A 15,594-nucleotide genomic window follows, 5' to 3' on the forward strand; every position below is an offset into this window, starting at 1 on the left:
TTATCTGGACTTGGTGCTGCAGCGTACCTGGAAAGCCATACTGGACATCAGGAGCTTGTTGAAGGTCTTGTTATCAGGAATCTTCAACATCTGGGTGATGGAACAAAAATGTATGTTACAGACAAATAAAAGGTAGGATAGTATAGAACCATGAAGCCCATGCTGTTTCTGAGGATTAAACCCAGGATGACAAAACATGAGTTCATGAGTCACTGCAGTTATTAAAGATGCATTGTGTAACATTTAGGAGGTGTAATCACATGAACATAAGAATTGTTGTGTTTTCGTTACCTCAGAATTACTAATTTTTAACTACATTGCAACTACACTGCTTGATGCCACTAAATCCTACATACTGGTCCTTTAAATTGAAGGTGTACTGCAGTGATTTTGTGTTCCAATTAAAATAAGTGGGGGAACGCATAAGAGACAGATTTGAAAATTAATAGTTAAAATCGAAGTCAATATTACGGGTCGAGTTAAAAAAACACTAGCTACTTTATTTCCCATAATGCAACCAACAGAATCTTTTCATTCAAAACTCTTTCTGTTAAACAACTGCACCTTTCAAACCCCACACCCCCAATTCCCCAATTTTAGCCTTTCTGGAAATCGCTACCCCAAAACCTCATGACATCATCAAGGATTGTGTGACAAAGGACATTATACAACCCTATGACCTTTATGAGAAAGAATTGTGAAGTGGCCCATCTGATTCCAATATGCCATGATTTATTTATAGTTGTTGTGGTAAATCATTTGATCTTGTAAAGACTCCTTGAGGTTCTCCGTCTGTTGCACTTCACACCAGCGCCACATGCAGCAGGGGTTGTGACTCCTTTGACATCCTTTTCCCCCTCCTTATGGATGTCATGAGTGACGAAAAGAACTGGGAAAACACCAGAGGAAACCTGATTCAACTCTGTTTTCTCAAGGAAACAGACAAGGACAAACAGCTGAATTTGAAATCAATCAAAAACTGGCTCTGTCCACAGGAGCGACGTTCAGACTCTGGTTACGATTTGATCTTGGCTCAAGTTTTCAGTGAGTGTTGACATCTCAGAGTTGTGAGGAATCCCAAGCCGGCAGTTTACAGCGGGGGTTTCAGTGATACAGTATTTACAAGGCACGAGGAAGTGGGAGCGCTGCAACAGACGGCACCGTACACGGCGCTTTCAATTATTTCTCACAGCATTCATGAAAATAGAAGCACAGCGGGGAGTACAGTATGAACAGCAAAACTATAAAAAGACATGGAGCGAAAAGAGAACTCCCAAGCTAAAATAAATGGCGTTGTATGCTGTTGCTGGTTAAGAGCTGAGAATAGTGTATGTCTCCGAAACAGGAGAGCTGGAAATGGTGTGGTGGAGTGTAGACAGGGTGAGTGGTGATGGAGCAAAAACCTGAGCATGAATAATTGGAGTTAGGGCTGAAGTTTTTATTTGATAGCGTCTTAAAAATCTGTTTTGAGACTGAAGTTGGTCTGATAAACTTCATGAGAGAACCACTATCAGTAGGAACAGTGGTCCAGGCCAGTCTTCGGAGTCACGTACAAAACACTTTATTGACTTAAGAGTTATAATGTCCTAGTCTGAATGAGATCAGAGTTTAAATGTGTTTCTGAAATCAAAAATAAAAGTAACCAAGAATAAAACACAGAAACAAGAAACAGGTCTTTTAGGATAGCACTTAATGACCGGTAATCGTCTTGAATCTGGTGAGGATACGTGAAACATTTGACCTGCTGGTGGCGCTAGAGGGAACATTAGCGGCTCACCAAAGTCGGTAGGATTTATCCTCTGTGGACCATGAATGTCTGTACAAAATTTCATGGCAATCATTCGGATAGTTTATTAGAAATATTTCAGTCTGGACCGATCAACCATCAGATACTGCCATTTATCAGTCTCAATCGTTCAGTCTCTCATTTAAGTCATGGAACAATTTGCTCAAGCAAGACATTTTTTGCTGTCCAACTTTATGTTAAACCATTCTGTCTTTATTTCTGTCCTTCTGTTACTGCTCTTCGATGACACAGTGTTGAGAGCCACACATACATTTTCTCATATTTTCCAATCCCCAAAACTACTACTGACACATAATTTGTTTTTTTCTTTCTGCTGATTTTCAACAACAGGGCTTCAAGCTCTGCAACACTAAGTCTTTTTACTCTTGTATGACATTTAAAACGGAGTGGAACAGGCAGCCTTATAGCAGTTTGGGGGCATTGATTATAATGATCAAATCTCATGAAGGTGTACCTTCTCATGAATAGGCGCCATTCATTAAGTCTGTGAAGTTAAGAGAGTTCGGTGAATCTGACTTGGTACGCTCGTAAGCAAGTCTCACAGGAAAAGAAATAGAAGGATAAAAAAGGCCCAAATTATTTGTGAAGCTTTATGTTTGTAGTTTTGGCCAATCATTTGATTTGGTTATGATCATTTAATATGTTGAACTGTTATTTATTACTCAGATGATGACCAAAACTGCAAGAAGACATCAGTGGTAGTAACCCAGAAATATCCTTCAGATTGAAAGCTTCAGATTTACCATATATTCATGCACTGGAATGCACACGCACCGACACCATATCCTGTCTGCCCTCTAAGTCATCAACAGAAACAGATGACAACCAGCTTTTCCTGGAGCTGATCTCTCTCTCTCCTCCCTTAGATGAGAGGCTGTTAGTGAGGGGGAGAGAGAGGGAGGGATAGAGAGAGAGGCTCACAGACAGAGATGTTTGTTTCCCAGCCCTTCCACCGTCTCTGTGGGACGACCCTCCCCATCCACCCACCAACCAACCAACCCCCCCTCTCCCCAACCTAGTGGATCAAACAAAGGACATCATTTGTAGGCCAAGTCTTTTTCTGAGCGTCTCTCTCTTCGGCTCTGCATACCAATCCAATACAGCCCAAGGAAAAAAAGCCACGGCGTGGTACGTGTGTGTGTGTGTGTGTGTGTGTCTGGGCTGGGGGTTGGAAGGTCTGTTTGCCTCTCCGCCAAGCATCGATTTATCCTTTTCTCCAATTTATTTCTCCTCCTTGCCTCTACGATCCATTCAGATCTGCCTCTAGGGGAGGAACTCAGGGTAAAGACATTGTCAGGCCTCGTCGTTGCCTCCTAACACCGGCTCAAAACTCATCTACAGGCCCGGGGACCGTGTACCCCTGCAAGGACATGTCAGGCGGTGACGTGCACACAAACAGAGCTACCTTGCATCCAGTGGCACTCTTTTGTCAGAGCTGTAATTGGCCTCATAATGCACCATAAAGGACACAGATAGGAGGCTTCAATGATTGCGAGGGGATAATGCAGTATTCGTCTCAAAGAGAATTATATTTGTTTCAGTTCAAACACTGTGCTGAAAGACGATTCAGTAGACCACAAAATGATGATGATTTCAAAGGGGAGTTATATCCTGCTCTTCTTTCTGCAGCAACAACTGTTGGAGAAGCCAGAATGATATTTAATTGTTCCTCATAATCAGGCCTAGACTCAGTGTAAGAGCAGATATGATCAGAATAACAATATCTCAAGTCCTCATTCAGCTGTCTCAGTCTGTATGATTCTGACATTTTCAGATGTTATTACTCAGACTCAAGGATTTGTATCCTAAAGCCTCGGCGGTGATGACGGCGTTGAACAGAAATGCTGCATGTGCACAAATCCTACCGTCGTACCCCTACACACACAGACACAGACACACACACGTATGGCAGAGATCTGCGAGCCATTCTTCAGTGTCACAGTGAGCGACGCTTGGCACATCCTTACACCTGAAGTTGATCAATGCAGATATGTCCAGGGGGAAATTGAAATCCATAGGAAATTAGGCGGCACCAGTGATTTATTGGAATAGTAAATCACAGTGTGTGTGATGTGTGTGAAACGTGTGCGCTCCCGCTCTGTGTACAGTACTATACCTTGTGTCTGACTGGAACAGTGATATCATCAGCCCGTACCTTCCTGTCTCTCTCCATTTGGTAGACCCATTGAATAAGATCCAGAGGGGGGAAACCGTCCCTCTGGTACACCCCCCTCTGAGGTACAGGGTGGCGTAACCCCATGGACACAATGCTCTGCAGGGGTCCCTCTGAAGCAAAAGAAAAAGAGAAAGCAAAGAACTACTGTTAAGGTGGTGCATGGCACTGTCTATCTCAGTAGCTGCATTTCTATCCAAATGTCAAGTCAATTTTTTTCGCAAATGTCTGAAATGTTGCCAAAGACGATACAGAAATTAGGTCTGAAAATACATTTACTTGGCTGAAGTAATACAAAAATAAAAATAAAAGAATAGAAACCAGGAACAGGTCCTTCAGAGTCACTTTTGCTGTCTCAAAATGTTGAATGTTTTAGTATTTGCTGACAGCAGCAGCAGAATCCATTCAATGTATTTACATTTTATAATTTCCTTTCTATATGGTCGTTTTTTATAATTAGTCCACCATTCTTGTGCGAGATTTAAACTGCATACCTATGCATGAATGTTTCACAGGGAAACGATGCGACATGTAATCCTGTTTGTAGTTTTATCTCATTGACATCATTCTCACTGTTCACTCCTCACAGCCGTATCTGAGCTGTATTAACTCATAGTCAGTAAGTATTATGACTTAATAACTTAACACTGCTCTGCAAATGCAAACCGAACCCTTCCTACTGCTGCTTCTTCACATTTAAAACATTCATCTGGCCAAACATGGGGTGGCTTTTATTGTGAAACAGTCACAATAAAAAGAACAAAAAAGTGAACTTGTTAGTTTTATGACAAACCAGCTGTGGCCATTCAATCATTATGGCAGTTTGTACACACGTATAACAAACAGGCAGGTCAAATACTTCTAAAGGTTGTGGTAAACAAATATTTCACATTTTCATCTAAAATTCAGTGACTTTACAGGCAAATCATACAAAGCTAACATCTTTAATAATTAGTCAAATGTGTTTCTTATTCCTTTCAATTAATAATTTCTTTAGCAAAATTAAATAAACATTCTGCTCAGTGATAAAACATTTTTATCATTTAAAATGCATTTGCAGTTTTCATTCAGCCCTTTTAATTTGTTAATTTGTTGATTCAAAAATGACTTGAAGCTAGAAACGCTGTTATTCCCTTTTTGCGTTCACATACTGTTAAGTGTGATACTGTGGGTGTAAAACAAGAAAAAGTGACTCACACAACTAACCTTATGTTTTACTTTAACCATTAATCAAAGTTTTACCCCTAAACAAACAACCCCTAAACAGCAACAGAACTTACTTTAGAGTTTCCCCTCAACTTTCTGTGCTCCTAATGAAATGTGATCCTTTTAAGAATGAAACTATAAATACTTACAGTACAACAAATCAAAACCATACATTGAGAGGCTTGTGTGAGTCTCTCAGAGGAGATTGCATTCATGCATGTAAGTTCAAATAGAGAAAGTGTGTTGTGTAGTGTGGACAACGACTTAAGAATCACACTCCCACACCCCTTCCCTTGCTATTTTTTTCTTTTTCCAGGTACACCGCTTGTGTTCCAGCTTGTTTTTGTCCTACTTTAATTGCTTTTTTTTTTTTTTTTTTGCAGAGAAGAAGAAAAGACAACAACAAGGCAGCGAGGGCTGCAGCTAATGGAGAGGCTGTAATTGTGAATGGAGGCATTCATCTGGAGACGTCGTCCGTGAATTGCGCCGCACAATACGCAGCGCCGGGCTGCTCAGATCACCAACCAGTCACCAAACACACACTGATACACACATAGAGACGCACACACTGAACCCCTTAGATCACTGGTGCTCAGAGGAGGAACGTAATCACACCTCCTCAGAGAGCAAGGCACCAAGGAGGGGAGGAGAGAAGGAGGACAGGAGCTGGGGGGGAGGAGAGCAAGAAGAGAGGAGAAATTATACAAGGAGTGAGGAGGAGAGGGAGGAGGAGGAGACGCGATGGTGAAATTGATGTTTCCTACCATTTGATTTGGGCCATAGAGCCCAGGAGGCAGATCAGATAGAGCACACACACACACACACACACACACACACACACACACACACACACACACACACACACACACACACACACACACACACACACACACACACACACACACATATAAGACACACACACCAAGACTGTGATATAGAGTACATGCATGCACACACATACACAAACATGTAAGAAACCATACAACGATTCATGCACATCTCTTTCTCACACACACATCATCACAGAGATGCAAGTAAGCCTGCATACACATACACACTTTGACAGACAAGAATACACACACATAGACACATTTAAACTATACATTATATATATTATAAACATTGTGCATATAACATGCCAGAGCTCAGAGAACCATCTCAGAAACCCCACGCTTCCCTCTACCTGCTGAAACAGTAAAACCCACACACATCCTTCAGCCAAACAAACACCATTAAGCCAAAACACACAGAAATGCGTCTAAAAAAGACACAACAAAGCCTACGTGAGGGTATATATATATATATATAAAAAAACAACAACTCTCATCTCGGCGAGGCAAGACGAGGCACCTGTCAGCGCGGCGGCTCCTGCTACTACAGAGAAACATCAGGAAACAACAACTCAATTAAACACACCATCCCTGTTCAATTACTGCCACATAATCACAGCAATTTACCTTCACTTGCTGCACAGCCACCAAACAAACACACACGTGGGCAAGCACACATACAGAGGCGGAGAAAAACGTACAAACACGCACGGATGAGGCTGGATCACAAAAGACACCCGTAGCTTCATCCTACACATCCTGATTGTAAAGCTCGCCGTGTGGTATCTGCTGGCATAACAGAGAGATGGAGGATGGTGGATGTCTGGCAGAGAACAATATAAGTGGACTGCTGATTTACTGTAGCTCTAAAAACAATTAAATTTGCAAACATATCCACTACAGTATAAATGACATCGTAAGTATCACAGTTTCTGTCCTGTGAACGCAGCTGGCTGTACTTTAGGGTACGCATAAGTACATTTACGTAAGTGTTATAAATGTTTAAATCGGTCTGAAAATTATATCTACAAGTAGGTCAACTGTGATGTAAAGGAACACATCAGGGTTTGAGGGAATTCTGCTTCTTCTTGATAAGTAATGAGATCATAGATCAAAATCATCAATATGCAGCCATTATATCAGGCCCAGTGATCATAGTCCCCATATTCTTCCTGTTTCTGACATGAACCTTTTGATTTTAATCTTGTTCATAACTCTGTTTTAGGGGACAGTTTATTAGGTACACATAACAATAACAAATGCGGTCTATTACAACAGAGCTGCAATAAATTCTACCAAACAAGAAGGTTATAATGTTCAGTTTTTGTCAAAACTGTTTTAAAGAGGTGTTGATTCAACTGTATTATCATTTTGGAGGATGTAGTTTTTGTTAATCTGTATTGCATTATACTAAGAGCTGTTTCTAATATTTTGTCTAACCTCATTAACATAAGGTATGCTTCACTGCAGGGCTGTTGTGGACTGCATTAGTTTTAGCTAGGTATACCTAATAAACTGCCAACTGTTTCCCTCTTTTACTCCAATGAACTACAGAGGTGCGGGGGCTTTAACAGAGGACGCAGGGGTCATAGAAAATCAGTATGCATGGTTTACTTAGTAATTTCTACTCCCACTGGGATGTGTGTGTTCTATAATAATCACAAAGTTGACTGTGAACAGGACAGAAATCATTAAATCACCCCAGTGAAAACCAGAGGTCCTTGAGTAATATTAAACTGTCTGGACAGGGACTGTTTCTCACATACCCAGGTTAGAAATGTGACATTCACAGGCTGCATGCTAAAATGTTAACATTTACTGTGTTCATGTCAACAGGCCATTAGCCAAGACATGTAGCAATTCTAAAGCTACAGGATAAGTAATCTTAAAGGTCCAGTGTGTAACATTTAGGAGGATCTATTTAGATATTTAATATAATATTCATAGGTATGTTTTAATTAAGTATAATCACCTGAATATACAAATCATCTTTTTTGTTACCTTAGAATTAACTGTTTTTATGTACAGAGGGAGCGGGTCCTCTTCTATGGAGTCCACCATGTTGAACTGCCATGTTTCTACAGTAGCCCAGAATGGACAAACCAAACACTGGCTCTCAATAGGGACTTGCGTTTTTCACGAGTTTTGCAGGCCACCATAGTTTCTCCTACACACTCGGTTGAGTCAAGGGGTTTCAGTTTGTTGCAATCTGCAATACACCACTAGATGCCACTAAATCTTACACACTAGTCCTTTAAATAACATTGTGCACTATATGGCCTAAAAGATATTTGGACACACTTTTGTTACTTGATGTGGAGTTTTTTTATGGTTAGAGCTTGCCCACTTTGTTCCATTTAAGATCTGATTGAAAAATCACAATTCAACAGCATAAAATAATATTTTACCTACAACTTTGAGGTAATTGAAACGCCCTTTCCTGTTTCAAGATGACAATGCCCTCATACACACAGCCAGGTCCATAAAGACATCCTTTTCTCAGTTAGGTCTGGAAGAACTTGACTGATCTGCACATAGCCCTTACCTCCATCCCCCCATCACATCAGTGGCCAACCTCGCTAATGCTCTTAAATGGGCACAAATCCCATGCGTCTCAGAAGTCTACCGGTATTATTATATACGTGTGTATATACACACACACACATATAAGCAAATATATATTACATTATATATTGTTTGTTTAATCCATAATGCATACGCTTTGCATATGCTAAGTTTAGCTAATTGCCTTCTGGCTATAGCTAAATATTTTGTGTGCAGATATGAGAGGGGTATCCATCTGCTCATCTAAGTTCCATAAAAAGTGAATAAGCATTTCTTTAACGTATATATTAATAACACAAAAATCTCCAAATAGCATTCAAATATAATCTGCACACAGTATATCATTATGTGTGAAGTTCAGAGCCCAAAAAAACCCAAATAATGATTTCATTGGAGAAAAGACGAAGGAATAGCAACACTGCACGAACCTGTGAATGACTAGTGTGTGTGTGTGTGTGTGTGTGTGTGTGTGTGTGTGTGTGTGTGTGTGTGTGTGGTGCGTGTGTGGACAGCAGATTGACTAACAGCTTGAACTTGGGTTAGATCCAGGAGCACGGAGAGGGATACATGGATGGATGGAGAGAGAGGGAGAGAAGGAGGGGGAGAGCCATTGATTTCTCAACAGAGAGATCAGCATCTTGACAGAAAGAGACGAGAGGGCAACAGAGCAAGACACACACTCCACACAGACACACAGATAGAGAGGTTTCCCACTGTGGCCCTCAGATAAATTCCACAACTTTCCCATCTCCTCCCAGGTTTCTAGAACTGATCTGGAGTGCTTGCATGCTTCCTTGTGGTCTCGTTTTGAATAAAGTTGGGCTAAAATTCAGGTTTTAATTCAGATAAGCAGTGAAAAAGTTGCAAAATAAATCAATCTGTGAAATTTCCTAACTTGAACAGTTCATTTGTTAAGGTCCTTGACTTCTCCTGACCATCTTTCAAAAGTCCATGATATTCCAGGACCTTTTTCACCGGTGGGAACCCCCATTGACAAAGATCAACAGGAAAGTCTGGTTCAATGTCTTTCTCCCAGCATGCCTCGGTGATTCTAACAACCCTAAAACCCCCGACAGGGACACAGAGGACGGTGCTGTGGCTTCGTGCTGCTGTGGCTAACGAGGTGTGTGTGTGTGTGTGTGGAGGTCATGGGCACCGGGGGAGCTGACACACACCGTGAAGGAGGGGGTGGGATCGGGGAGGGGCAGCCAGGGGTCATGCTGTAATTACACATCACAGTCCCTGTGGTCAGTGGCCCGACTGACTTCTTCTGACTACACTGCCTCAGCCAAAGAAGCAAAGATGGCAGGTGGGAGGCAGGTGGTAGCGAGAGTGGAGGGTTAGGACATTTTTGCGCTGCACTTGTGGAAAACTTCAGGAAATCAGGATTTTAAATTTGTCTAAATATAGTTGAACTACTAGTTTATATGTTCTTCTTCTTCTTAAATTAACTGATTAATTGATTAATTTCAGTGGTTGCTGCTTTCCAGATGTACACTGAGAGCATGTGTCAAGCAGTGAACCTGCGTCCATTCTCTCCTTAGTTACATGTGTTCAAAGTACTGCGAGTGGTCGACACTCTCACATACCGTGCATGGTCCTGTGTGGGAGGTAGGTGCCGTAGAGGATGAGTGTAACACTGAGTAAGGCGCCGGATGCCTCCTCGTCATTCGGCCTCATGCAGCTCCTCACTGTGCCTTTGTGGTCAGTCACCTGGAAACAAACAATCAGCAAGGCCATAATTTCACCAAAAAGCCTGGATTCATGTTGAAAACTTTCTTCCTGCATCTAATATTCATTACGCATCCAAGTCGACTTGTTTGGACTGAATTCCAGGGGAGGAAACAACAAAAATGTAATGTAGTAAATTATTTACATATTGTACAGGAAACTATCTCTGACACAAGTGTGCTGCTACTTCAGGTCAAAGCCTGTTATCGACCCTCAGCCAGGACCAGACAGACTATACTGCACGTTGGACCCTGACCAAAACAAACGTAAATACATTTGGACTTATTAAATTCAGTTCTATGCATTCCATTATCTTTTCACATTTAAGCTTTTGTGTAACGTCACACGCAGTTTCTACAACAATCAAGCATCTTAATATGAAATACTGTGGTCACTGTGGTAGATTAGGGAACCATAGTGCCATAAGAAACTAAATGTTAAGTTTAGATTTTTTTATTTTATTTGCTAGTATTTAACTCAAATAACCAGGTACCTCTGGCTCAGTAACTCAAAGTGTATCCATAGGGAACTGTTGGGATCCCTTTTGAAAATCCTTTTGGACAGATGTCCTTCTCTGTTCGGGGAATCACTGTACTTACAGAACTCAAACTTGGTCATTACTGTGATTATTTTAAAGTTTAAGTTCAAGCTTGAAGTGAACTGTCTTTTTGCAGTTTGACAAAGCCAACAGAGTGGAGCATCTTCTCTAGTGAAAAGATCTATCTTAGTCATGTCCGTTATATAACTTCAGTTTCACTTTAATTTATATTATCATATTAGTATTTTAAGCTGGTCTGCTAAGCAGTTCTGAATGAGGTCCTCCAGTATTTGGATCCACTAGCTTGTGGATATGGATGTCATCCTGTTATACCACAAAAAACACTCCATATAAACTCTCTACATCTGCCAGAGCAGCTGCCCAGCCTGCCTGTGTGTGTGTGTGTGTGTGTGTGTGTATGTGTGTGTTTGTGTGTGTGTGTGTATTCTATATATGTGAGAGTGTATGTGTGAGTGCTCCCAGCAGACCAGAGGCCAGGCACGGCAGCCCCCAGCCGAGCGCTGCATCGATTTGCTGTTGGTAAACAAACAGCTGGATGCTACAGGTGGATCGATAAGCCTTGCATGCCTGCCGGCCTCCCAGCATGCCTTTCTACTGGGTCGACATGGCTCTCCGAAGCTGCGACCCTGTTGTCGCTTGGAAACTTCATGAGTCAAATATTTTGGGTTTCTAATTGAGCTGAAATTCTTTTTTTTAACATAAATTCACCCTCCCAACACAAGCGTCCAGGGAAATCCATAAATACTGTTTTTGGATGCCTTAACTTTACATATTTATATATTATATATATAATATATTTATTATATAAAATTTTATGTAGCAGTAAAATATCATGTTTGGTGATGATGTCAGCCATAAGTATGCTTTACCTTCTACCGGCATGATAAAGATGATGTTTAACTATAGTGGAATAAAAAGTGTGAGAGCTACAAGCAGAGAAAAAACCAGGGCATGAAGGAAGGAGAAATTAAACTGACTTTTAGACAAAAAAGAGACAAAGAAAATGAAAGGATTAGCAGAAACAGAGGAATAGAGGGGAGAGTGGAAGGATTTCAAAGCCAGAGAGAGAAACTACAGAGAGAGAAAAAAGAGAGGTGGGGGGATTAGTGATGGGCGAGAGATGGCGGGATATCAAAACGGTTGAGTGCCAGGGAGAGGAAAGTGAGACCCAGCGATAGAGGGTGAGCCTGAGAAGAGAGAGGAGTTCAGAAAGAGATAGTGATGCAGAGGGAGGCAAACAGAGACGAGACAAAGATATATGTAACCCATGAGAGGAAGACAGAAAACATCATTAAGAAAGACACAGACAGGAGACAAAGAGACAAAGATTCATAAAAAAGGGAAACGCCACTTGGCAGCTGTTTGGAGATGAAACTAGGAATGAAAATCATTGTAGATACAATGTTTCAGCAGAACTGATCGTGGATTAGAGAAAATACGAGAACATGCGACTGGATGGATTCCGGTTCAAATCCCGGGACTGGCTGAGAAAAGGTAGACAGGAAAACGGGAATGTGTAAATTAGCGGTAATACACTGTTAAAATGTGTAGCTTCGTATTTGCTGCTAAACAGTGGTTGTTTTGTACGCAACATCTGTTCGTCCATGGTGATTCAGAGCTCAGGTGTTACTAATAACATTTTGATGGCCCTATTGTAGTAAGCAGTAGCTCTGCTGTAGTAGCAGGACCCTGAAACTGAGGCAGCTAAATGGAATTCAACCAATTATTTTTTATTATATACCCCTGTGCTTTTTCTACTGTGAAATGTCAAAATGTCCTCTAAGACAAAGGCCTATGGCTCACTCACATCAACTTTTTTTATTCTTTCAAAATTGTACAATACAACACTTCCTGCTCTCAAGAACATTTCTCTTGAGATGTACTTCAACACTATTTTTATATAATAAATATTATAAATAACTTAGTATTTAAGAGTTTAGACTCAAAGAACTGAACATATATTTATGCTATTTTGGTTAATTAATACCTGACATTGCTTTACACAGCTCAAAGATTTAATACCAGAGTTGTTAGTCAAAACATGTTCATGTCCTAAAAGAAAGAAAACCTTAAATATTTTTATTTGAAAACCTTATTACATCCTAACACATTCAAAGGTAAATAAATACTGTACTGTCTTTTATTGCATTTTCTACTTCTTAGAAATCAGCTGATTTGTGTTAAGTTAACTACTTGATAATGATACTGATATCTCTGCACTGTAGCGTTCAGTAGCAGATATTCCATATCTTTACATATGACACGCATTATAGGAACAACTTTGACAAATTTATTGTGTTTTCACTAAAATATGAGGGGTAGGAAAGCATATAGACCATCACAATCAGTTTTTCATCACAACCCTTCACCTACCAGACTCAGATAAACAATTAGAAGGCCTTGGCTATGAGACAAGACAAAAAAGTCTGACTGAATGAGTATTATTACTTTAACCCCCAGCACCTCACACTGTGACTATCAGGGGTAAAATGTGAAACAAGAAGTTGCCTGAAAAGTGCAATGCACAGAAGCTTCAAAATAAAGCCCTAAAGAGGAACCTGCGAGTGTTGGCTGTGTTGGAGAGGGAAGCAGAGTCAGATGGGAGGGGAGGAGGAGTCTTGCTGCGTCTACATATGTAAAGCAGCAGGGAAGCAGCAGTGTGTCAGACTGAGGCTCTGGCCCAACCTGAGCTCCTCGCTGCTCCCTCCAACACATCAATCATCCAAAACAGGGCCATCATGGCCACACTGCATGCTGGGAGACACACGCACGCTCAGGCACGCACACACTGCAGCAGGCTTAAACACAAACAACTGAACAAACATACACACGGGTTGCACGAACACAAAGGTTTAAATTGTATACACATGCGCACACACTGCACAAATATGTAGTGAATTGCAAACACTAAGACATAAAACTTAGAGATACGTTACAGTAACACACAGGCGCAGACACACCTACACACACACACACACACAGATGCAAATACACAAATGAACATTCTGCAACACACACACAAAGGCATACACAAGAACACTGCAGAAGTGCACATAGTGAATGACACATACAAACACCTGCAAATACATACAAACTACACACACACACACACACACACACACACACACAGGAGTCACACTCTCTGTGTCTCACAAAGCACGCAGACAAACAGAAATAGGTATCCTGTGCCCACAGGGTGCCCTCGCCCCCGACCATCTGTGACGGGTGCCAACACACAGTGGGTGATATTTACATGGAGAACCCCCCCCTCCACACACAAACACACACACTCGAAAAGAAAAAAAAGAAAGAAATACCCACAAAGGGCCGCACGGATCGCTTGATCTCCCAAAACTCATTAAACATGCAGATATATGCAAATATATGCACCTCTAGAAATCCACCTTGGGCCAGAGTGAGTGAGAGAGTGTGTGTGTTTGTGGCTGAAAGTACACGTTTGTGAGAATGTACAAGTGAGTTTGTTTCCACTGTAGCAACTACCGAGGCTTTGACAGTGCGTCTGCCAGACTTGATGCTGTGTGTGAGTTTGTGTAGTTACTGTATATGCTGTTACAGTAGAGTGTGAACATGTTTTTACACTTGTTTACCAGTAGTGAGTAGTTTTCCTTGTTATAAGCAATTCATCAAATTATACTGTTACTTTTTTAAGTAATCTAACTGCATTCATAAATCCGAACTACCATTACCACTTCAAAATCACATATTTAGGGCTAAAAGATCTGCATTCCGCTTGCATTTTATTATTGCCAGTTGTCTCAATTTCCTCTTGGATTAGACATAGTGGACAAAGATGTGTAACAAAGTTCCACCCCCACTTGCAATTAGTAAGTCATAAGTTAGTATACTTTAACCACCCGCACTAACACCCACTGTACCTGAACTACAGTAGAAGTGAACATAACAACCAGTTAATGGAATAAATTATCACACGTTTACATGTTTTCATGTGTTTACATGGACTAAAAGAAATAAAACTTTCCTGACAACGTAATACATTATTATGATTGTAAAGGTCACAGAAGTACAATTGTTGAGTTACTGTACTAATATTGAGTATCTGCTGATGCCGAGACCCGATCCGATACCTGTATTTATTTACTTTTTGATAAAACAGGTGCACAGTGCACACTTCAAGTACATTAAAGTCATTAAAATCAATTCAATGTAGTAGATGCTTCACAATTAAATAGCTCTGCATTGCGTCAAGAAAAAAATGCCTTCATCCAAGATGTTACCTAATGTTTTTGTTTTTAATTGTTACCAAGTGACAGCTGACGGAAAACAAACAATCGGATCGGGAACTCCTGCTAGAGCTGGCGCCTCCTGTACCAGTCCTTCCTGCAGTGGCCACAGGTTTGAATCCGACCGGTGAGTGTCATCCCCTCTCTCTCTCCCCAACTTTCCTGTCAATCTCCAGCTGTCCTATCCAATAAAGGCAAAAAGCCCCAAAATATTATGTAAAAAAAGAGAAGAAAAAAAATATAACCAATACCCATAAGTTAAAAAATGCCTTGATCAGATCGGTTATTTTTGTGGGGGTAGAAAGGCTGTATTTAGACATTACAGTCTCCTCTAGAACAATATAGAAACAATCACAAAACATATTCAAGTGTACAGAATCAGATCTAAATGTCTCAATTCAGGTTGTTGCCCTCCAACAGATAACTGCCGTAGTAATGATCATTTCTTCAATAAACACGTA

The 15,594-nt window shown here is 40.8% G+C and overlaps 1 protein-coding gene and 1 long non-coding RNA gene across 4 annotated transcripts in view; one reads left to right on the forward strand and one right to left on the reverse strand.

Annotated features, from left to right (window-relative positions):
• Positions 1-15,594, reverse strand: part of LOC127367215 (proprotein convertase subtilisin/kexin type 4-like) — a 172,915-nt gene that overhangs the window by 6,667 nt on the left and 150,654 nt on the right. For 2 of the 3 annotated variants that reach the window (XM_051406889.1, XM_051406888.1), the window contains exons 17-19: positions 10,171-10,294; positions 3,924-4,093; positions 28-90 (exon numbers count right to left, since the gene is read on the reverse strand). In XM_051406889.1, coding sequence (XP_051262849.1) covers positions 28-90; positions 3,924-4,093; positions 10,171-10,294 — 357 coding nt within the window. The remainder of the gene's footprint in view (positions 1-27; positions 91-3,923; positions 4,094-10,170; positions 10,295-15,594) is intronic. The other variant, XM_051406890.1, reaches the window with a different exon arrangement.
• Positions 2,540-9,471, forward strand: LOC127367218 (uncharacterized). Its single transcript, XR_007885452.1, has 2 exons — positions 2,540-2,935; positions 5,570-9,471. It is a non-coding gene; the product is annotated as an uncharacterized LOC127367218 (long non-coding RNA).

Source organism: Dicentrarchus labrax, unplaced genomic scaffold (assembly GCF_905237075.1).
Source record: "Dicentrarchus labrax unplaced genomic scaffold, dlabrax2021, whole genome shotgun sequence".
Taxonomy (NCBI): Eukaryota; Metazoa; Chordata; class Actinopteri; family Moronidae; genus Dicentrarchus; species Dicentrarchus labrax.